Below are 25,571 nucleotides of genomic sequence, written 5' to 3' on the forward strand. Positions count from 1 at the left end.
ATAATTTAAATTGTATTCGAGTATGTTCTTTATAGTTTATTCTACATATATTCTATAGACACGTATCCTTTATTGTATCATGCTAAGTTTTTTTTAATGTACTCTGTACTATGATATTTTATTTATTGTGTTTATTTTTCTCCCGATAAGTTTTTGTCTTGTGTACTTACTGTTCCAGTGCGATGGCTGGAAAACCTGCTGCTGTAAACCAAGAATCTCACAATTTGGGATCCATCCATCCCAAAAATAACTGATGCATGTATTTCATGTGTCCAGTAGGTGGTGCCATCAGCCTGTTGAAAGACATGTCTCCAGTCTCCAGGTTGTGGTTCGGTCAACTTGAGTGTGTGTTCTCAGCATAAAACTGAATTATTATACAAACTATGAATGGACACATTCTTTAAAAAGGCCAGAATGATCAAAAATGAGTGCTTAAAGCGAGATAATGTAACTCTTGAAAGACAAAATAACACATTCTTCCTCTTAAAAAATTAAAACACCCATGCTCAGTTTCCTAAACTGGGTTTTTTTTAATGTTTAAGCCTTACTTGGTCTGATGTGACCAGGATCTTACAGTGGCTAATGTTAGCTTACATTCAATAGAAATCACTTTGTAATTAATGTCACTGACTTTCTGACTGTTTCATAATAGTGCTTCTATTCCACTACATTTTGGCATGTACCACTGTCCCTTATTTGCCACTCGCGGCCACATTGGCTGCTGTTCAGCGAGGTTACACAGTCTCACTTTTGTGCAGAGTAATGATTATATTAAAAGCCCGGGCACTTTCATTGTATTTGTGTTTGTAATCTGATCCTCTTGTGTAAGAACAGTAAAAACACGTGTAAGGTCCCACCACAAAAAAACCCCTCCATACAAGTAACACAAAGAAGATGAACAACGTGCAGGAGTCAGGTGATCTCTACTTTTATTTAAATTAAATCATATAGGACTTTAAAGCATTTTAATATTTACCAAAAGACACTAACCTTTTTTTTCTGAATTAGATTTTCGTCTCTCATTAATAATCACTATATATTCATAGGTGCTAGGCAGAAAATGCAAGAAAAATATAGGCGCACAGTAGGTCAAACAGTACTGAAAGCATATCTAGGAATTGGTTGTAAACAGAAGTCAAGGCACAAACATACTGCGACAAACATGGAAATGGTACTATAAAAAGTGAGAGAATGTTAGGTACACACATACTTTAAATATCAGTTAGAATTTTGCCGTAATTTCCCCCCTGCACGTGAAGCTTTTTTTTTTTCTTTTTCAGCGTTTTAACATTTTTTCTTTTCATTTTTTTTGTAGGAATGTTAGATAATTTGTGCAGATTACAGAGCTAATATTTGCCATGTTGAGTCATGCAGAACAATATACGGTTTGGCTATGAATGATGAACTTATGTAAACATTATAAAAAAAAGCACTTTCCTTTTATCAATCATATTTCATGTCCATGCCTGTGCTTCATCTCTTAAAAAATAAGCTTCATGTGATTAAAAGTTTAATAATTTGCACATCAGAATTTTCTAAAAGTAAAATGAATGCATTTATATAAAAAAGTTTTCCTTTGCCTCCTCTAGTAATTGAAAATAAAGAAGAAGAAGAAGAAGAAGAAAAAAAAGAACAAAAAAATACAATAATAAATGTTGATTTTTGTGGTCATAGCCCAAAGAGTTAACAACACGAGCGGCTAGATCAGCATTCGTTGAAATTCTGCGAGGCTCGTCGGGTTTTCAGTCTCTTAGGTGTCTTTATAAAAAGCAGATCAAAGCAGAAATCGTGGTTGGCCAGTGCAGTCATTCATGATGTGTGTATATTCCCCCAATCTTTAAGGTCATCAGAACTCTTCAAGTAATCTAGAAATAAAAAAAAAAAAGATCACACAATCATTCATTTCAAACAGGCTTCGTGTCGTGACTTGTTAGAGAGCTGCATCACTTCCTGAGTCACTTCTCTCAACTCACCTTGACTCTTTCTCAGACAAGCTTTTAGAAGAGGCCACAGTCCTTCAGGTTGTTCTTGATGATGACATCGGTGACAGCGTCAAACACGAACTGCACGTTCTTGGTGTCGGTGGCGCAGGTGAAGTGGGTGTAGATTTCCTTGGTGTCCTTCTTCTTGTTCAGGTCCTCGAATTTGGTCTGGATGTAAGCCTGGGCCTCCTCGTACTTGTTGGGGCCTGAAGGACAGAGAGTGTGATGAGAGCGCCAGTCTGCTGACGGGGATCAGACAGTGTCAGCAGTTCTTTAAAGCATCATTTTCTTCACAGTGTCGAATTCATTATGCCCAGCCTCTCACTCTGTGCCTCTCTTGTAGCACCATTACATCTGAGTCACACAGATAATGATCTTGGAACCAGTCAGCGATCCCTCTGCTGATGATTTAGCCTCTGGGGGCAAAGGCCAATATTCTGCGGCTTCTGTTGTAGCCGGTGGGTATGCAGATAAAATATTTGGGCAAAGACTTTCTCTTGTGTGTGCCAGTCATTGTTCACAGTCAGATTAGCAGCTTGGGAAGCTACACACAGTCATGATGTTCTATAGAAACACCTGAATATGAATACAAATTTTAAAAAACCTTTTCACAATTTCCACAATTCTCAAAGACACTTTTAACCATCTGGATGAAAAATTATTAATTGGTCCAGCAAGTTTTCTCATCAAAAGAAAGATTGGAGCTCAAAATGACTTTTGTCTTCGCTAAATTTATACTCATCACTGCATTCTTTATGATTTGGTGGGTTGGACGTCATTGACCACCCGCAGACAAAAGCACTGGTATATTTTTATCTATAAAGCTACGCTCCTCCAGGTGGTTGCTATTTAATGTACGCTGGGTTTTAACAGATCTGAGGAAATCTGCAATCTCCTACTCTGCGCAATGGACATGGAGATTGCCCTTAGATCTTATATCAATTGAATGATGAATTTAACGGCATCATAGAGAATGTGGTGACAGACATGTTTCTTGAGAGGCCACTATGTTTGAATAGTTGTTGTTTTATTGTGGATTTTTGTATCATATTTTGTATTTGTTGCATTTTAAATGGGTTTGATTGGCTGCTACCTTGGCCAGGTCTCTGTTTCTGATCTCAATGGGACTTCCTGGTTAAATAAAGGTTCAATTACAAAAACAAGAATACAATCTGAACCAAAATGTTTATAATTTACCATCAGATAAATTTGTCTATATTTACCTCAGTTTCTATTGTTTCACATTTTCTGTCTTTTTAGTTTTAACACTTTAAATTTTAAGTTTTTTAATTGGCATAAAACAGAAGAGGACTGGGTCAGGACAGCACAATCAGTGAGAAGAGAGAAATTATTTTACATTTTCATACAAATGAACATTTTGTAATTTTTCTTGTGTCGTACAAAACAGAGTTAAGGTCATTTCTGACAACCTGGATTAGTGAATATTGTTGCAAATAAAGAAATGGGTTGAGGATAGTTTTTATCGTGCAGCAAACAGAAGATGTTTTGATCCAGATGATTAAAGAGTCTTGAAGGATTTTGGAAAAACTTACAGAGCAACAGCAGTACGTGTTGTTGAAGAACCTTCAGGGTTTTTCAAAGACTGTTGGGTAATAATTGTTCAGAGAAACGGATGCCTCTCTGTGTGATTTTAATGTAAAAGAGGCACAAACCTTGTTTTATGATTCTGTTACAGGGGCAAAGAAGTAAAATTTAACTGGACAGTGGACGTATCACATCAGAGAAATATCTGAAGATTAAATTCGAGACTGATGTTTGTGTTGTTATCAATCAAGCAGTTGTAAAAATGAAACAGAAACTGAAGCTTTGTCAGTGACTCGGCCCTGTCCTGTGACTGTATTGAGACTGTACCGGTGTACTCAGGGAAGCAGATGGTCAGAGGGCTGTGGGCGATCTTCTCCTCAAACAGGTCCTTCTTGTTGAGGAACAGGATGATGGATGTCTCTGTGAACCACTTGTTGTTGCAGATAGAGTCAAACAGCTTCATGCTCTCGTGCATCCGGTTCTAGGTGGGACAGGCACAAAATGTGGAGATAAAGAGATTATTAGAGAGCACAACTAGGGCACATAAAGGAAATGAGTTCACGGAAAACTCAACCTCTACTCCCCATTTAAATTATCCTGGGAATGGGCTTTACTGTGAAATACATGCACAGCTTTTTTTTCCCTTTAAGCTTCACTCACCATCTCCTCATCCTCGGCCAGGACCAGGTCGTAAGCGCTCATGGCTACGCAGAAGATGATAGCCGTGACTCCCTCGAAGCAGTGGATCCACTTCTTCCTTTCTGACCGCTGGCCTCCAACATCAAACATCCTGCGCAGACACACACAGAATAAACATGCCATTTTTAATGGGGGAGCGGATGGGACTTAGTGCGGGAGAAACTATACTCCTCATGCTGACAGACAGCAGCTTCAAGGTCTCCCTCTGGAAATGTGTGTGCGCTCTCCTTCCTCGGTACACTGTGAATACATGTCTGCCTCTTCCTCTCTTCGGGGCAGGGTGTTTCGCTGCACAGGCCTCGTCATTTTTCCTGGCATTTGTTGGCATTTTGGTTTCAGCGCAGTTGCTGTGGTAACAGACGACCTTAAGGCAGGTTGAGGCATGGCAGCAGCGGCAGGGTTTCACTAAGATCCTACATGACTTATTCATGAAGACGGAGGGCACCTACAGTAGGTAGACGAGGGGAGGTGCTCGTCTGGATGGTGCCACTCTGAAGATTGTCTCCATGCAACATTGACAGGAAGCTTTCAGCTGGCAGCTAAAGGTAGAGTGACACACCTAATCTTCTGCTAAGGAGTTCTCACTGTGCAGAATTTGGTTCATTAAAGCAGAACTTTGACTTCCATAGATGGCCGGCTTTATGCTGAGTAAGCAGAGCTCATTATAACAGTGACACACTTTAGACTGTTTACCTAAACAGTGCTCTCATCTCCAGCACTGCTTACATAGGCTGAATGTATCTCTGCAGTGCAGCACTGAAGAGGTGCTGGAGGTAAACATGTGCTCGCTGGATTTGGTTTATGTCATCCAAAGAGAAATATAATAAATCAAGACATAAAGATGAGACTTAACTAGCACACGGACACACACCTTTTCATTTCCACTGCCTTGATAAAGCAGCTCAAGTGAAGACTGACTGAAAGCGTTTTCTGATCTTTGATATTTCACAAACAATTTCCTCTGTTGTTTCCAGAGCCTGAGTGGTGACTAATGTCTCCATCAGATATAAAGTACACCATGCGTGTCTGTGGTTTGAATGCTGCCTTCAGATTTTTTATTATCTCATATGAACAGAGGGCAATGTATTGTCAGATCACATAAACAAAATGACAAAACATTTACATTGTAAAACGAGATAACTTCTGAGAAGCATGGCATTTAAAGCAACAAACCAGAAGGGGTTATGATGAGTTTGTACTTCGTAGTACATTTTGCCATTACTAATGTGTGTGATCCTGCTGTGATAAACACTCAGTTACACAGAAAAATCCCACACATATGCATATTGTTTGTGTGGGACTACAAAAAGGAAATCTGTTTATGTGTTTTCACTGATTTGTGTGTTTGTAGTTAAGTGACGGCTCTATCTCTCTGTGTGGGAAATATGTATAGACTTCCCACTGTAACAGTACTGAGTGGAACAAGCTGTTTGGGTTAAAGGCAATGAGACAGCAACTCCACAAATTGGAAAACAAATGTTTTCCTTTCTGCATGCTGTTGACTTTCCGAAGAGGGAACGCATTGTGCAGTGACAAACAAACAGAAAACTCTTTGTACAAACATAAATGCATGACTCACGAGCACATACACATTTATTTTCCTCAGTCGGCAAAATTCGATGGTCATTACTGTCAGAACGCGGTGAAATACTCTGTAACAACAGTTCATCTTTTTTCATAATTTATGCTTTTTCGCTCGCTTTCTCATAAAGTTCAAAGTCTGCTGTTATTATCTCCAAATAACACAGTGATGCATTGAGATTTAATTTGGCTTTTATGGCTTTTTTATTGCCAAAATCCACACATGAAAAATATTTCAGGCACCCGTCAGAGCTATTCCAACTAAAATGTGTTGATACATGTCAGGTGGTGAGCATGAGCCTTATAAAATAACTGCTGTCACCTGCTGAGGCCGAATCCTAAAGGCATCTCACCCTCTCTGATAAGTTTAGTTACTAGATAATGACCTAAAAAAAACAGCCATTAAATCTACAGTGTGTCCTTTGCTGTGTGAGACAGCACCGCTGCTTCTTTCTGTTTCATGGAAGTTTATTAGCTGAGGCGGTTGTTGAGTAAATTAGTCGGATATGGCCTTTTGAAGATGAAATGAAATGCTGAGCTGCACAATATAACCTGATTTGCATCTCCAACACTTTTAACAGTGTTTCACAAAATGTGCAGCTGAGTTAGAGAGCTGTGAACGGGGGGGGATCTTACTTGAAGTGCAGGTCCTTGAAGGTGAAATGCGTCTCCACGATGCCGGTGGTCTTCACTCGGGTCCGCAGCACGTCTTGCTGTGTGGGGATGTAATCTGGCTTGCCTATCCTCTCCAGGTCGTTTAAGTAGCTGTTGGGAACACACACAAACAATACAAATTAAAAGCACGTTCCTGTGACCTCACAGAGAGGACGGGTCTTAAGGTGTTAAGGTAAGGTGTGAGGGTTGTTTCAGGTCTCATCTGCTCCTTCGCGAAGACATGAGAAGGACAGAAGTTCCTCACGCCGGCCGTCTAACAGCACTGTGTCGACTCGGCACAGTCAGGTTCAAATTTACAGCCGTATTACAAGAGTTGATGTCCTGCTTTACCTCTGATAACTCCATTTACACAGCAACCTCACTAACAAACAGTTTTACAGGAGCTGCATACATTCAGAACATCAACATAGCAGCAAACAACTATTTGCTATGTAAAGATACAGTGGAGTAATGGTGTCCTGAGCAGAGAAGGTAGGCATGTGACTTCTGTGTGTGCTGTAATCATAGACTGTATAAAAATAATGGACGTAGCCACCGTGACGTCAGCCATTGGTTTGTGGGCGCAAATTTTTTGCCAGTGTGGCTGTCACCATCTTGGATTTTTGGAGCCAGAATTCACCAAATTTGGAGAGGATGGAGTTGTGGAGGAGCGAGGAGCGGATCTGACTCAGACTGTGATGGCACCACACATACAGCCTGTCGCTCAAAGCGGCAACACCCTTACTTATGCACAACTTTAAGCCTTCACCTATATCAGTAAAAAAACATTAGGTGCTTGCGTGATTTTTTTATATAATCAAATTAAGAAAATCAAAAAATGTAAAAAGACAGTGTTATCGATATATTTTTAAAGAATTAATTGAAAAATCAATTCAGTGTTTTTGAGAATCGTTACATAACAAAGCATAATATTGTGATACTCATATTTTCTTACATCCCTGCATCCAATTCAGTGCTCCAATATTACCGTCAATCTTCCAATATTCCACTTTTCAAATGCTGTTATGTTCTCCATTTTGTCAATGTCCATTGTAACGTTCGTCCATACCTTTAGGGTTGGGCTCTCCTGTTATAACCATTTCCTGGTAAGAGTCTATTTTCCAGCTACCAGAAGTCTTTTCATCAACCATTTATCTTGAGGTATACACCCAAAAAATAAAAACTTCCTCTCTAGTGGTACAGAACATTTGAAAATATCTTGTAGGGCTTTGTGTCTCCCTCTCCAGTAGTCTTTAATGACAGGGCAGTCCCAAAAGACATGGTAATGGTGTGTATTTTGGTTTCCACAGTTTCTCCAGCAAACAGAGGAATTTCTAACATGGTGGGGTTTCTGTGAGGGTGTAGTGAAAGACCTAATCAAACTTGTACATTTCCAGTGAAACTCCCATGTTGCTGTCTGTTCTTCTTCAGATATAGTTATCCCTCCTTCCTCCTCCTATTTTGTTTTATTGTTAGCCAAATAAAGCAAACTCACTCTCCAGGCCAGCATGCCTCCAGCCTGATCAAAGCGCTAAATAAAAACACACAGTCAACTTTTACACATATAATGTTACCATGGGAGAGATTCAAAAGGAGGAAAAGCATTTTTCTGTCATTCTTTCAGCACAATAAACATAAAAAAAAGTGTTGTGTAACAAAGTATTGGTGCTGGATGTAATCCCATACGAGCCGCAGCCCGGGTGTAGATACTAGAGCCTCCGCACCACTACTTGATGCCACGTGTTTGACAGTTTAATCATAATCCCGCTCCCCACAGAGACAGGTTTAGGCTGCTTTTGTAGTCCACACATCAGATATTGTATCACTGCTTCATTTGGCCAGTGGGTTTATAAGCCCTGAAGATTAATTGAATTTGGTCGGCTTACACTCTAATAAGAAAAGGTACTCAGCTGTATTGTGACAGAGAATCGTCAATGGTAAAATAATGGTTGTTTTATAAGGTTTTACAAGAGATTTTAAAACCACTTCCTCTAGGGGTGGGTAATATATCTATCACCGGCTTCACTTGGGGTATATAAAATAACTATATCGTGAACATAGTATAAATTGTCATGCCATTTTATTTTTAAAAATTAACTTAATTATAAAAGTACTTTATTGAACTTTTTATGACAGTACTTAATTCAACTTTATTATTACAGTACTTTATTTTACTTTATTATAACAGTACTTTTTAAACTTAAGATGACAGTTCTTTCACCTTATCAAAACAGTACTTTAATGTTTATTATAACAGTACTTTAACTTTTTTGACCTCACTTTAATTATATTATTATAGTACTTCATTGTACTTAATTATAACAGTACTTTATTTTACTTTATAATAACAATGCGTTATTCAACTTTTTTTTATAACAGTACTTATATACCTTTTTTTAACAGTTCTTTGACATTTTCTAATAACATTATTTTACTTTTTTTTTTTTTTTTTTTTACACTGTAGCAGTAGTTTATTAAGTAGTTCAGTATTATAGTCATTCATGGTAGTTAGAATATTTAGAAATATTGAGATAAATATCATGTATTGTGATATTGCCTCAAATATGGCGACACTGTTTATAAGCCATATGGTCCAGCCATAACTTCCCCATGTTTATTTATTGTCACAGGAGTAAACTATTATCAGAGACCTAATGTGGAACCATAACAGACTTTCTATCGTTGCACACTGAGTGGTTACAGTGTGAGGAGACCATTTCATTTTTACACATTCAGATGTGTGAGAATGTTGTTTCCTGAAATAATGGCAGCTGGATCCATTATTCTCAGAGTGTACAGTACATGTCCCCCTCTGTTAAAGCTGTGAGAGAGAAGAAGAGCGAGATCTCTGTTAACGTGAGCTGTGCCATCTCTCTCCCTCTTTATCTTCCCCTTCCTTTCTCTGGCTCTCAGCAGGTGCTCAGACATGGATTATGGTCTGGTGCCAGACTCATTTAGTCTTCTCTTATAGCAACCACCTCTCTCAGCGCTCTACAAAGCCATGATGAAACATTGTCCACTCTCCCAGCTACTAAATGTGAGGCCCTGTTTAGCGGTATGCTTCCAGGTCCCCTCGGCTTTAACAAGAGCAGTGAAGCAGAGATGGAGCAGTTATGATTATACCGGCCAACACAAACAGAGAACAATATCACTCCCCCTGGAAGTTGAATACAGCCGTGACTGCAAAGTAATCATTGTTGAAAGACTTAACACTCCCCTGACAGTCTACAGCACATTCTGGAGGTGTCATAGTATTATCAAAGGCCTTGTGTATTAAACAGAAATCAGTGCAGTTAATTCCTGCTGCAGCTTGCAGGCAGCTGGCAGTGAACGAGGCTATGGCTCGGCGTTTTCACTGGATTTCCATTTCAGAGCAGCAGTGCATCCCAGAGGGGTCAGAGCGATAACCACCTCTCACCTCTCACAATTACCTAATGCTCTCCCTGTTATTATACTGGTACAGTATAACAATGCGGCTCAGCAATGAGGGTCATTAAGGTAATTAAGACCTGCGGCGAGAGGCTGCGGTTGCTGTGTCGCTGCAGATTAGCGACGTGACTGGTCTTGAAAGTGAAAGCAACTGGTTAAACAAAGCATTAATGCCTTCGTTGTTAATAACAGCAGCTGCTCTCTATCAGGGCTTTCTCCACTGCCACTGCTGTGATGCTGATAAAACTGAATCCAGCAGAGAAAACTTTTCAATTACTAAAACAGTGAATGGCGCCGGTGTAACAGATAGAGAGAAAAGGGGAATGAAAAGTGACAAATATAGGATATTCGGCAGCATGGCCAACTTTAGAGGAAGATGTAGGCATATTAAAGATAATCCTAAATGCAGGGTGGAGGACATGAAATGTATTGCAGAAACTCCTCACACTGCTCTGCCCCTCAGACTGTATTAAAAAAACCTTATCACAGGAGCAACCAAATTACTCGAGAAACAATAAAGTTCTATATTAAAATCAGCTGTAACAGACTGAATCACAACGTTTGTTAACAATAATTTCCAGGTAGAAAAGCCCACACATCACGTACATAAAATGAATCAGCACTGAGCAAACGCTGCTTGAATTTGTTAGTTTTTAGCCACCTAAAAAAGGACCTACCTAAAAATAATCACTACCAGTTTTAAGTATATGCTATATTGAATTTTGTCTGCTGCTGCCTTGATTAGTTAGTGTGTAAGGTAAAGCAGAGAAAATGTTTTTAATATAGTGTACACTTAAACTGATAGAGATTTTTTTAGATGGGTCTTCTTAGGCGGCTAAAATAGGCTACATTTTGCTGCGGCCCCGTCCACAACAGCACATTTCATAGATTTGGTACATCAAACACACTAGCAAAACAAAACAGTACACAAAATAAGCAATGTCAATTAGGTCTGACCTCCGTGTTTAACTGTTTATCTTTAAATGTTATGGTTATGACTAAAAATGACAACAGAAATAAAAATGCAGTTGACCTTTCGCTAAGCCCCGCCCCTTTGTGATGGTCTGACAAGCTGTTGCAGTAAGCATGGAGCCAAAACTGTAACTAACTGCACTCCCTGAGGAAATATTATCATATTTTTGGAGAAATGAAACAGTGATTCCAGAGAGAAGCAGACAGAGGGGTCTACAGTCTGTGTTTGAAGGATATATCCAGGATGTCAAACTGACTCAGCAGCAACAACAGGTTAAAAAGACAAAGATAGTTAGAAGCTAAAGCCGAACTATAGGCTACAGATCACAGTGTAAAAGTGAACCACCACATCACTGCTGATCGCCACAGAAGACAATGAATATAAAGGGAAATTTTGCAGATATTGAACCAGCTGTGTGGCATCGCAGTGTGTGCAGATTAACGGTGTACGGGCTATGTACTGATATTTACAGCCTTATCCAAACTTCTATCAATATATCATTATTTATTTCTGATGTGAGATTATCAGCAAAAGTCTGTTGAAAGTCTGGTCGCCAAGGTTGTCTGTGCATAGTAAAGTACATTTTTATTTTGAAACACAGTGAGCCGTATAATAGCCTTGATGTTGTTTGATGTTATTAAGGCACTCACTAGGCTGCTGAGTCATTGAGCTGGTACTCTCGGGCCCGTGTGAAGCAGCTCTGGACGCCGCCGTCGGCCCACAGTCGTTGGATTACGTTGGACAGGTCTTCTGGCAGGATGCCCTGCTCCTCTGCTGCTGCTGACAGGGCAAACAGTTGGCGGGCATCGTCCTGAAAAGACACACACACACACACACACACNACACACACACACACACACACACACACACACACACACACACACACACACACACACACACACACCATTAGATAGAGTAGGTCTCTAAAAAGATATAAAGTGTATTAACTCATTATTTTTCCTCAGTGGACAAAGCTGATAAGGTTGACACTGCAGAGGTATATTTAAGACTTTCTTTTCACATGGCGAGTATTCTACTTATCTCTTGTGAGGCTCAGTAATGGTGGACATCAATCATTCTTTTACTAAAAAGTGTACAATACTGAGAGTTTAGAGCTGCAGTTAAAAGACTGATTACTGCAGAACTGTTCTCATCATTGAGCTTTATTGTTAACTGTGACAGAGGCTTTAATGGAATGAAACCACCAGTAACAAGGGCAACAAAACAAAAACAAAGCACAGATTCAATGAACTGGTCATTTTCTGCATTAACTTGCCTGGCAGACATAAATCAGATATAGAGAGAGGTCGTCAGTGAGCTGCCTTGCCAACATACCAGCTACAGCTTGCTGTTGTTGTGGGTATCCAGTGTGTGCTCTTGGTAACAGTGCTCTTTCTAAACAGCTATCTCAATCTGCTTTACTTCGAAACTACTATGACCAATGAAAAAAAAAATTCCACGATGTAAAGAAAAACAGCATTTTTCTTTCCGTGTTATCTAATTTCAAGTTCCTGCAGCCCTACGCACAACAGAGAGGCAAAGAGTAAAGTAAACCAAAGCGTGAGGATTGGCACGACCACAACTGATACACCCATCATTGGCTGAATCGGCCCTGGGTCATTACACAGTCATCAACCACTAAACTTTGCACTGTAATGAATTAATCTATTGAGGTGCAGCGACTGCAAAAACACATGCATCAAATGGTAGACAGAACATTAACAGTATTTACTTGCCTCTATAGTAAGTGAGCAGGGTGGTATTCACTGTGATTCTGCAACTGAACTTTACTTTATAGCCACTCCGAGCATGAGAAGAGGTATCATCCACAGTGTACATCGCCCTCATCGCACCACTCTGACCCTTTGTGTTTGACACTGAACAAAAACTTACATAAGCTTTTGATGTTAGCTTCTGAGAGCAGACGTCCATGCATTAGTTCACCACCGTCTGGCCCTCCACTCTATCTCAGCTGTAAGTCACAGTAAGTTGGCTGCCCTTTGCTTTGTACCACGTGGTAGTAATCAAAATCCAGTGGCACTGGAGGTCAGGAGAACACAATGCAGACTACCTTGGCTTTCCTATGCTCACCTTCAACGACCCAAATGATCGTTTGTACTGTATGTCAATTCCTCAACCTCTGATGCGTTGAATTCACGAGGAAAGCTTGAGGAAATGAAGCTCAGCCTAAGTTCAATCAGGCAGACTTTCTGATGCATATTTCTATCATTCACAATTCTCTCTCTATTCCACCCCCACCACTTCCACCAACCAGTTGGCTATGGGTGTTCCCTCTCTGGATTCGCCAATAAATCTTTGTCGCAATCTCCTTCAGCCTTTCATTTTGCTGCTGCCAAACTTAAAGGATAACTTCGGTATTTTTCAACCTGGGCCCTATTTCCCCATGTGTATGTGTGCGTATGATTCATAGGTACAACTCGTTTCAAAATTGGTTCAGTATTGAGGGAGGCGGACGCAGCCAGCAGCCGCGAGGTAGATATGGGGGCAAATGCGTCCCATATAAGTTTGCGCACTAAAAGTGCTTTTTTCGCCACTGACCGGTTCAGATCGCCAGTGCTATCTCTGTAAATAGCATACTGAGTGTTTCCCTGACCCTTCATCTCTGTGAAGCTGTGTGCGACGTCATCTCACGAGAGCTTTGCTTGTTGCTGGAAGAAAACAGAGGAGCCATGCCGAACGCCGCTCAGAGTGGCACTGGTTGTCCCGGAGTACAGTTGAGAGTTTTACTGCATCGGGTTGTCCCGGAGTACAGTTGAGAGTTTTACTGCATCGGTATCATGGCTGCATATTTACCCAATTTCGAGAATGAGGATGAGCCCTTTTATTACGATGGCCGCCCGTACTTATTTGAGCCCGAGTATACGGACGAGGAGCTCCTACAAATTGAAGAGCAGACGAGGATAGAGAGAGAGGGCCAACGAGCAGACGAGGGTGAAGCAGCGGCTGCACGAACGCGAATCTCTGAGGACTGGTGGTGCTCCTGTGGTTGCTGTGACTCCATGCCCACAGAGGAAGAATGTCTGTGTTGCAACGAGTGGGACCTGTTGCCCAATATTCATGGTCTCGATGTGTCCTGGGATGATACAGAAACTACCAAACGCTGTGTAACTACGTTAGAGGATTTCCCCCCTCTGATCAACAGGGCAGTGCTGGATACCTTTTTTCATGTGCCCAAAATAAATTGGAGGAGGCGGCCAAAACCACAGGGACCAAATGGTCAACTATCCATCAAGTAAGTATAACTAATATGTCTTTATGCATGTAATACTGATACCTAGAATTGTCTCCGGGACGTACATTTACTGTTGCATACTTTGCCCTCGTATATATCGTAACGTACATTTACTGTTGCATACTTTGCCCTCGTATATATCGTACCCTGTTTTCTTCCAGCAACAAGCAAAGCTCTCGCGAGATGACATCACACACAGCCGGAAGTAGGTGAGGGGTCAGGGAAACACTTGGTATGCTATTTACAGAGATAGCACTGGCGATCTGAACCGGTCAGTGGCGAAAAAAAGCACTTTTAATGTGCAAACTTATATGGGACGCATTTGCCCCCATATCTACCTCGCAGCTGCTGGCTCCCTCAATACTGAACCAATTTTAAAACGAGTTGTACCTATGAATCATACACACACATACACATGGGGAAATAGGGCCCAGGTTGAAAAATACCGAAGTTATCCTTTAAGCTTTCATTTTAGGTGGAATCCTCGCAACCTCCTCCACCCCAGTCACCTCCAGCCCAGGACAAGCTCACCAAAAGCCCACTCGTCTTTGCATCCAGATCCTCAGCTCCCTCTTAATATCATCTCATCACCACTATCACCACCACCAGCATCTAGACTCCATAGCAGGGGATCCCTAATCTACGTCTTTACCACCCTCCTGGAAAAGATGACATCGCAATGGGGTCTCATCACCAAAGACTTCTCACATTTCTCATACTTATAAATACTTGCAAATAAATATTCTTTTCTCTCAGAACAAGTCTCTCCTGATTGAACTAAAGTGAAAGGAGTCCAGGTTTAACAACAGAAAAACTATATCAAAAAAATCTGTTTGCAAACTCTCACACAACTCGTGCAGTATTGTCAAAGTCTCATTTATCCAGTCATATGCTCAGTACTTCCAACATTGTGAAGGCATGCGAGAAAAGCAAAGTTTTCTTTACAATGTCAGTGTAACACAGGGTGAGTTATTGATATAAAAATGGTCATTTGGAAGGTGAAGCATCCCTTAACCTGAAATAGTCTGATCATGATACCGTCATGAAAATATCTGCAACTACTGATATGAAATCCGCTGACAATGAGTCACGGAAGAAATTATCCATGTTTCTTAAAAATACAGCATGACTTATCTACATAGGTGCATGAAGGCAGGCACTGTACCAGCTAATATTTTACCAATAGTTTGAAGCAATTATAATTTTTTGAACAATGAAAGCAGCTTGTTCCATGTGTTAAAAAAAAAAAAAAAAGGAAGAAGTGATCAGACAAACCATTTCAGTCACACGCTGATTTCACAATACTGCTGGATGCTGCCTACGTTCCCTCCGGCTTTGAGACAAATATTGTCTTTTTAATTGAAATCCGTGAAATGTTCCAGGATACTCACGGCTCTCTGAGGGCCACGGCAGTGGGGGAAGGTGTAACTCAAATAACCTAATTCAGCAGAACTTGTCATGCAGCACTAGCTACCTTGGCAGAGCCAATCCTGACATATACCAGGCAGTCAAAAAGCTCTTTCCACATAAAAACCATGTTTATCCAACTCCTCTGGAATGAAGGTCGCCCGGGAGAGTGAAATGTGGAGAGAATAAAAGTATCAAAGATGTACAGAAACTGCAAAGTAAGGCTTTTAGGGTTACAAATAAATCTGAATTGAATTACCTGCATTGTAGAATACATGTTTTAATATTAATTGCATACACTTCACGACACACTGCTGCTTTATTACTTCCAATTCCAAGTTAACGCAAATGAAATCTAAAATTTGAGCTAAACCCTGTACCACTGAGTTGAATTGTTGGACTGTGTAAAAGGAACGACAGCTGCCTCCTTTTCTCAGCATTTTATCAATTCATAACATAATCGTTTCAAATTCACATCCGATGTAGGAGTTGACTGATCGCTTCATCGTCTGACTAAAGATACTTACTTATAAATTATCTGTCCAATGATCTGTGAGAATAGAATATATGAATCACACTTGCGATGATGGGTTTATAGAAAAAAGAATGTCATTTTCTCGCCTCATGAGTAATGCCTGAATTTTATTCCTGTCATCTAATCTCCCTGGGTGGAGATGATTTACTGTTTCCTTTTAACAGCACACACGCACACACACACACACACGCAAGTGGGGAAAGAAAATATATGGCACCGCAGGAGTCCATCTCAAGCATCTGCTACCCAGAGTTGATTTCCAAGTAGAGACTGTCACACAGCACTCGAGAGAAATTCTTAAGCTGCATAATTTCTGCTGCCTCAAATCCTCAAGGCCAGATATGTGTGGTTAGGATGGAGGCAGAGTGGAGGCTTTGCTGGTGATAAGAAGACATGATATCACTGAAATGAGTGCAGATATACTACACCTTACTTTAACAGATTCCAAGAGGGTTTCATTCAGTGATGATTTTGTTACTATGACTAAATATGTTCATCAACAACCTTTGTTTCCATGACTAAGACAAGATGACGATGAGACAGCTAGGGCTGCCACTAACGATTATTTTCATTGTCGACTAATCTGTCAATTATTTCTTCGATTAGTCGACTAATCATTTTATCGAAAAATGTGTTAAAATGTTGAAAAATGTCGGTCTGTCTCGCCCAAACCCCAAAATTACGTCATCTAATGTCTTGTTTCATACTCACGCCGAAGGGTTTTAGTTCACTGTCATGGGAGAGTGTGTAAAGCTGCCAATATTTCAACGTAAGAAGCTGCAATAAGAGTATTTTGGGGTACTTTTATAGTACTTTTCTAGGAAAAATGACTCAAACCGATTAGTCGACTACTAAAATAGTCACCGATTATTTTAATAGTCGATTAGTCATCGATTAGTCGACTAATCGTGGCAGCTCTAGAGACAGCACCGACGTCATTAAACACTGACTGTGACTATAGCAACATGCAATGTCGCTGAAGAAAAAGATGAGACCAAAATCTCTTTATTTTCATCAACAAAAAGACAATAATATATATTTTTATATATTTATTTTTTTTCTCAATGCAGCAGTTCCGTTTCCTGTGCTGCGTGCGCTGTATTCGGACTACACTGACTATGTGGAAGTATTTCTTAGATTGATACCATCATATCACTAGACCAGACACTTTCTCCGAAGCTGCATGTTTAATCATTCAACCTGTGTTTTTCATCAGATAATGATGAGATGAAATCTTGTGTCAAATAAGTTTGACTAAAATGACAAAATTACTGGTTTCGGCCAGACTGACTGAAATGTTCAATAATGACTAAAAAAGACTAAACTATCAACAGTTTTTATCGACTAAAACTACTAAAATAGATAAAGTTGAAGACTACAACATCCAGACTTGTAGTCAACTCAAACGTGACTAAAACAGGATGAGATTGATTAAATATGATAAAAACTAGCAAGGACATTTGATACAGAACTAAGGCTGAGACTAAATAAAATTTTGTTTAAAGGTAATATTTGTTTATTAGACTAACAGACTTTTAATGAATCCAAAAAAGAGACTGACTGGTTGAAGATGCACAGTCTCCTTTCTACAACAACACTGCCATCTTTGCTGTATTTCAAACATCATTTCACTTCTGTCCCGCGGCCGCAGAGGGTGGTGACGTGTAAAATGTTACTAATTTCAGTGTCAACGTCAGTGTCAGATACCTACCGCTCTGGTAGGTTCCTCGTAGTCGATCTTAAGGTTGGCCATGGCTTTGATGATGGCCATAATGGACTGGATTGTGTTGCTGTAGACAACAGCTCTGTACTGCTTGCACTCATCTTCTGAGTAGCCATCCTCGTGGATAATCCTGAAAACAGAGACCGGAGGGAGGGGAAGAGAATGAGAAAAAAAAAAGAATACTTCTTAATTTAAGCTGAAATCACAAGGTAGCAATGGAACATGATAATGACGTTATTTTATGATTACACATTACATACAGTGGTGTAAAACAGTCGAAGGGGTACTTGAATTTATCATATAGAGGTGAAGGGGTACTTTTTTGCCCCTGGTTGTACTTAATATTCCTTCTCATTGTGAAAATGTTGTATGTTATTTGTTACAATAAAAGTAAAATTATATATTTCACAGATATGTCATTAGATCCATCAAAGATGACCTTTTCCTGCATGTACGAGATCACAAATCACAATACTGCTGCTTTGTGGTAGTGGGAAAATTCAGCCGTTTTTGTACCTCTCAGCTATAGAACACCAGAACAAATATTTACTCGCTTTTGGAGCTGTGGAAAGAGACGGAGAGAAAGAGGCATGAGGTTGAAAAAGCATGGGGCTGAGATAGAAGCTGCTGGGCTGGAAACCAAACAGAACCATCTCCCCTGGCCTGTCACGGCCCACAAACCAGAGTCACACAGCCAGGAAGCTCATTGGCTGTGTGATGTGCTGAATGGGACCTCATTAAAATGCAAGTGAGCCCACTGTGAAACACTGAGAGGGACAGCCAAGAGGACTGAATGCCCACAGTGTTTCCCCCTCGTCCAAATAGTACTTGTAATAATTTCATACAATCAGATTTGATTGACTTGATTGTAAAGCACTTTGTTAACTTTGTTTTAGAAAGCACGATTCAAATAGCTACTTTATTGTAATCTGACGTTCAGCTGGCACATGAGGACAAGCTGGACACAAAGTGTTAAACTGTGCTTTCTTAACCGGAACACCTTGTTTAAATGCAGATTTAACTTACCTGATTGTATGTAGAGTCTCATTTACTGTATACTTGTGAGATTAATTGTAAAAACATCTATAACTACAGTGGGAAGCACTGACAGAGTTCATACCTCCCCAAGGCATAATCCTTTTTGTTTTATTCTAATAATAGAAAATAGAGTTTGCATTGGATCGGGGTCTGCATACAGCAACACACAAGTTCCTAAAAACTGTCAAGTGTAGAGCTGTGGAAAAGGATGAACTGTATAACACTGGGTGTGAGTGATTTTGCAACCATTCACGGTAAAACAGTACGACCATACACTTAAGATAACACAAGATTAGTACAGCGGACACCTTCTGGTCGATTAGTCTGTCTTGTCTAACCAAATTCTCATTGGCTGGACAATTACTGGTGTTACTTTTAAAAGGCTGTGCATCCATAAAAGTGTTTGTTCCCAGATGAAAATACCAGCCGTTCTTATGAAAATGCCCAGGTGGGAGTGCTAGATCGCTTTGGAGGTGTAGTGTTTTTCAGCTGAGACACTTGGTTGGGTCTCGTCTCACAAGTAAAAATGTCCACACAAGGTGAGCACTTTCCCTGGCTCCTGCTCTGGACAAAGGAAAGGCTGAACTACGGAGGGTAAGAGGACAGACTCGCAAGTCTATGTGGCCAGCAGTATTTATTGTACTTTCATTGTTGTTGTTGTTGTTCAGCACTTGTAAATTTAGGAGGTGTCAGTTGGTCTTTGTGGTATTTGACCCGCCCCTGCTCCACTACATTTGGACGATTGGGGAAAAAGTATCAGTGACTAGCGCAGCGTTTTACCCAGAGTTGAACCTTTTTCAACTCAGCAATCAGGAAAAAATGCCAAGCATGCAGCGCTCAGCACAGAATAGATGCTCCGCACTTCATCACGTTGCAGGCATTTGTAGCATAGTGTAACTCCCATTACAAAGATTTTTTAAAAATACACTGGTCTCAGAAAAAATGTTTTGATGGAAACACAGCGCCACCAGGTAGAATGCACTGCGGCTGATTTAGTTAATCTAGAGATCAGGAGCAGATTTTGTTTTCCTCCATCGACCAATGGGTTGATGGTTGTGGCCTGTGTGACTACATACATACTGGATGTGCTGGACCAAAGATACAGAAAAGTAAAAATTTGATTCTACATCTCACAATTCATGAGTTATGATTAAAAAAAAGAGCCTTTAACTTGGTCCAGTGAGGACACTGCGCACACCTTAAACAAATAACTTTCCATCAGATTTTCACTGAAACCTGTACTTTTAAAATATACTTCTGACTGCATCGGAGAACTTGACCATGATAACAGGGTTATATGGATTTCGTGAGCTGCTTCTTCCTCATTTAAATATTTCATCACTGCTGTGTTAAAAATAACTTCAAAGTCTGGTGTCAACCAGGGGGAAATTTTATAGTAGAATACAATGAAGCTGGATTTCACTGAACTCCCATCATTAATACCCCATATACAGTGACTGTAACATTTTTGTCAACATAATTATCCTTCTTAGTCACAACATGCAAGTGTAGTGTGGACCGCAGGGAATTTTTCTGAATTCTTCTGAAGAACTCTGAAACTGGATTAAAAGAAAGGCCATCATTAGCACCGCCGTTTCCTGTGCTTTTCACAGAAATATAATATAGCCTTTTGTCAGGCTTATGAATAGGAAAATCCCACACACACACACACACACACACACACACACACACACACACACACACACACACACACACACACACAATCTCTAAAATCTATTATTTGTCCATATTACTAAAAAAAAGTCAGCCAGAGAAAAATGTTGCTCATACAAGAAGTCTGAGTCCAGTGTGGGACTGAGGGGTTACATTTGACTAAGTTATGTTTGTTCTCTATTTTTAGGAAGCTGAAAGAATTCACTCCCACTCGTCTATGAGCCAAGAGGAGACAGGGGTGTTGCACTCTTTTCACTTCAGTGTCACTTAAAGGGCTCGATAGACCTTTTTCACAAAAGCCATTTTTATACGTCATAACAGCATACCAGTTCCAGAGCCCTGGTGTTGTGTATTAATCATTGATGCTATTAATGACACTTGTGCTTTTCTTTTTCTTGCAAGTCAAAATGTGAAATAAATCTATGTAAGTGGTTTTAATTGACCTCAGTGAGTGGACTTAAAACAGGTTAAAAATTTAAACATGTATTATGGTTACTACAGGTGTCGAACACTTAAATTTAAAGATTTTAATATAATTTTCAACTGAATTTAAGACCGATTTGTGGACAAATCATCTTTTTCTAACTTCTTACTTTTTCTTGCATTGATGGTAAGTATAGGGGTAAATATGTGGTCCAGTGCAGAGGTAAGGTGAGTTAGGTTAAACCACTCTTTGCCAAAAGGTAAGTGCAGGTATAAAGTATTAGGTTCAGTGGCATTCTGAAAAAGCAGAACATCAAAAATGTGGGATTTGACTCACTTTGACAAAAAGAATTAAGACTTAAAAGATGGATAAATAAAATTAGTGTTTGTGGCAATTAAAGGTCCAGTATGTAGGATTAAGGGAGGGTTAAACTGGCAGAAATTAAATATAATACAATGTTTTCTTTAAAGTATAATCACCTGAAATTAAGAATCGTTGTGTTTTTGTTATCTTAGAATGAGCCATTTATATCTACATAGGGAGTGGGTCCTTGTCTATGGTGATCGCCATGTTGCACCGCCATGTTTCTACAATAGCCCAGAATGGACAAACCAAAAGCCCCTCTGCAACAAACACAGATTTTGTTTTGTTTTTTTTACATGAAACTGCTTAAGTCAGTGTTTTTTATTGGTTTAAATCACCAGATCCGTTTGTTATGGAAAGGAAGAGACCTCTGTGAACGATTCATCTACCGCTAAAAACCTCCTCAACATGTTGATCTTAAGTTACCAGAAAAAAAAAGGCGAGCACACACTGCAAGCGCTGTGAAATACTGATTTTAACGTGAACTGCTCGCTGTGCTTTTACCATTTTTAGTCACCAGGTCCGTTCGTTTTGGAGAGGAAGAGACCTCTGCTGACAATTCGGCTCCTGGTAAAAACCTCCCTGAACATTGAACACTGAAAGAATTCTCATCGGGGGAGTTTCAACTGGTTGCAATCTGCGATCCTCACTGATAAATCTCCTAAAATCTTACACACTGCTCCTTTAGGACTTAAGAAATTTAAACTTAAGACTACCTGATGAAATGTAAGACCCTTTGGAGAAGCTTCTTTTTGTGCTTCACATGTACGCATAGGAACATGTATGTGGGGGGGGTGTGTACTTTTGTTAATGATGTATCAAAAGTGAAAGCATCAGGCGTGTAGGTGCTCACTAATGTGCACGTGAGAGGATTTTAGAGAACAGTGCCTCCGACAGATTTCTGAAATTGCCTCAGTCAGTGCAGCAACGCTAAACAGGAACACCAACTTTAATTCACACGCATCAGCTGTGGAAATGCGCATTTCGCACCATTTTCTGAACCCGTGTTTTAAGGACAAGCAGGGAGGGATTCAGAGAGACTGACAGGGGTGAACTTTCGCAGACAGGAAACCAGCCGTTCCATTTATGCTTCACTGCACAGTAATCAGAGCCTAAGCTACACAGAAGACAACAGAAATAGTGTTTGTACTCCTCCTTGCTCACAGCTTTTCTCATATCTTTTGAGACTGACATTGTTACATCGCCAGCTGTCACTGCTCATGTCAGATTGTACATATTAAGCCCTTTCTTCTACTGACAAACTAGAATTATTGATTTTACCTCCCACAGCAAGTTTTAAGTGGCTCGCTTTATCTTCAAGTTGCGAGGCTTATACAGTTTTCCCTACACGATTTTTGTTTTAAAAACATCCTTTGAGAGTCGGTTAAACCCTACTGCTGGAAGCGGGAACAATCAGCAAACCGAGAGACGTGGTTTACATGACGACATGACTCACTGCCTCTCGAAACATCCTGCAAAAGTTAAGATTTAAGTCGCTCACTTAATCTGCACGCTGCCAGGCTATTACAGTTTTCCCTACAAGATTTTTGTTTTAAAAACCTCCTTTGAGAATCAGTTAAACCCTACATGGAAGCAGGAACAATCAGCAAACCAAGAGATGCTGGTAAATGGTGGCATGACTCACTGCCTTTCCAAACTCTCAAATGTTGTGCACTTGTGTAACCATTTCTGCCCGGCATTGTAAACATGCAATAAAATGGCCCATAATTTTGCAAATGCATATTCAATTTCTTGCAGGAAATGTATTAGAGTCCGGTCCTTATATACTTGAATATGAAATTTGACAGTGTTTAACAAACAGCTTCCATGTTTTTGTAGTTTTTTAATCTAGAGCAAAAACAGTGACAGTCCAGTGAGAGGTGGACAAGTCCGATAAGGGGAAGGAAAAGTTCATGCTGTTGTTTCAGCGAGGAGCACTATCAATCATCTTTTGTGCAACGTGACTAAAATGGTGTCTGTCCTTAACAAATGCTTATCGAAGCCTTGTCAGATTACACGTAGTGCAGCGATACTGGTGGGCTTTCTCTGCCAGGTTGATTCTGGATTGCATTTACACTGAATTAGATGACACCCGACAGTAACCAAGATGGACCCTGGTAACTGTTGTGGTCCATGTGTAGCACAGGAGAGTGCAGCACACATGTCAAAAGATCTGTGTAGTCGGCAGTGACTGGACTTGCCAATCGATTTGATCAATCGCTTAACAACTGTTTCTCTCATCCATAGGGCTGGTGATAAATGCTCATGGTGCAGTGCCTGTTAATGGCCTATTTCAAGCCTGCTGGCTCTGAGCCAAGGAGTGCCAAGCTAACTGGGCCAAACTCTGTGCATTATTCACCATCTGTCAGTGAGCTAGAAGACTGCATTTATCTGAGGGGGGGACATCCCATACACAACATCAGCTGCAGTGCAGAGGAAGATATAGCTCACCTGCCTGTGTGTGTGTGTGTGTCTGTGAGTGTGAATGTGTGTGTGTGTGTGTGTGTGTGTGTGTGTGTGTGTGTGTGTGTGTGTGTGTGTGTGTGTGAGTTTTGCCTTTGCCAGGGCAGAGAAGGAAAAACTACACTGGACGATGTTTTTTGGCACCTGCTTAAAAAATATTAACAAAAGAAATATATTTTTAATATAAAATTAGTTGTATCTTTTATAGATGAAGTGTGGAAATTGATCATTTTCAGTCCCACTTCTGGACTAATGCATTCTGCTTCATTCAGATCTCCTCTCTGATGTCACTCTGGATTTGAACAAACATGCAACATGCCAATACCCAAAAGATTGTGCCCATTCTTGACAACTTTGCTTGGATTTAACAATCCTGATTTTTTTTTTCCTGACATGTGTTTCTGGGTCTTTGTATCTGCTCTCTTGGCATTGCAGTGGGGGGAATGATTGGAACAGACCATAGCGGCACTTTCTATTGTGAATTTACCAATAAAAACTTCTAATCCAAAATCTTCACATGACCCAAAATCAGAGGGATAAATAATTGGCAACCATGATTACATGTTTACCTAATGTAAGCATGTAGACACATGTACTACTGGAGCAGATGCCCATATAAAGAAATCTGTAACAAGCTGACATCATATTATCTTAAAAGTAGAAAAAACATTTACATGTTATGTATATATATATATATATATATATATATATATATATATACATATATATATTGAAAACTGAATATTTAGAATGGTCTGAGCCTGAGGTTTTAGCTCAAAGGGATTACTTTGACATATGTTCACCTCATTATTTGAGTCTTTGGCCAAGTCCTCTTTAAGTAAAAGAGCACCAGTTGAACCTTAAACAAACAAATATGGTCTGAAAATTGTATTAATATTTTTGCAATTTTAACACTCTGAGCATTCATTCAGGTTATTTTTAATGCCGGAATTGAAAAGGTGATTTATAAGAACATGGTATTATGTTGTGCAAACACTACATTTCAAGAACCAGGGCTGAGATTTGAGCCAAAGACATTTTGTTGCGAGGCAATGTTTGTACTGCACACTTGCTTTAATATCTACAAGTAAATGTGCTGCTATAAATTCTTTAATTTACATTCAGGCAGTACATACTGCTTAGGGGTAAAGCGGTTAACAAATTCACGGTCCGGTTCAATACGATACAGTGATATCACAGTTTGGTATGTTTTTGATAGAGTAAAAGGGCAGAAATGCCAGAGAAATTTTCCTTGATTTTTAAAATTTTAAAAGGTATGAAAACTAACAGTTTGGGCTTTTGTTTTTTTGTACAGAGCAGGAATAACTGGGTAAAGCAAAGTCAGTGATTTTTTTCCAAACACATTATACATGTTAGAAAATACTTGCTGAAAACATGAAAAGATTGGGAACTGTGTAGTATGAAACTGTAGAGTTAGACCAATTAACTGTGTTTCATCATTTCTGTGTCCAGGATTTTTCAGTATCGTTCTATTGGCCACTGTGTCAGCTTTGAGTTTGTGACGTCCTACAAGCTCTCTTGGTTTTTTTCCAGTCTAATAAATAAACATCTGTGTTAAATGTCACAGTCATATAAACACAAATTAAACAGCCGTCATTAACATAACTTTCAGTCTTTTTGGCTGAATCCACCACCTGGCCTGCCAGCAGTTACTGCTCACTGCTGTGGGTGTGTGCTTTGTGATAACATCAGCTATTAGCTGCCGAACGAGAGGCTATAGCCACACAACGGCTCTTGTTCCCTGGTTCGGGGTGTGTATGTATTGGCTTGGCTGCTAAAGAGAAACTGTGGCCGTGCAGGGGGTCAT

The 25,571-nt window shown here is 39.9% G+C and overlaps 1 protein-coding gene across 1 annotated transcript in view; it reads right to left on the reverse strand.

The window, feature by feature from the left end:
• Window positions 1-912: 912 nt before the first annotated feature.
• LOC126386754 (guanine nucleotide-binding protein G(i) subunit alpha-2-like) overlaps window positions 913-25,571 on the reverse strand; it is a 75,427-nt gene continuing 50,768 nt past the window's right edge. The window contains exons 3-9 of the mRNA XM_050039315.1: window positions 17,770-17,911; window positions 11,514-11,674; window positions 6,444-6,572; window positions 4,188-4,317; window positions 3,855-4,008; window positions 1,974-2,188; window positions 913-1,865 (exon numbers count right to left, since the gene is read on the reverse strand). Of these exons, the coding sequence (XP_049895272.1) occupies window positions 1,998-2,188; window positions 3,855-4,008; window positions 4,188-4,317; window positions 6,444-6,572; window positions 11,514-11,674; window positions 17,770-17,911 (907 nt within the window). The 3' untranslated portion in view covers window positions 913-1,865; window positions 1,974-1,997. The remainder of the gene's footprint in view (window positions 1,866-1,973; window positions 2,189-3,854; window positions 4,009-4,187; window positions 4,318-6,443; window positions 6,573-11,513; window positions 11,675-17,769; window positions 17,912-25,571) is intronic.

Source organism: Epinephelus moara, chromosome 24 (assembly GCF_006386435.1).
Source record: "Epinephelus moara isolate mb chromosome 24, YSFRI_EMoa_1.0, whole genome shotgun sequence".
Classification (NCBI taxonomy): Eukaryota; Metazoa; Chordata; class Actinopteri; order Perciformes; family Serranidae; genus Epinephelus; species Epinephelus moara.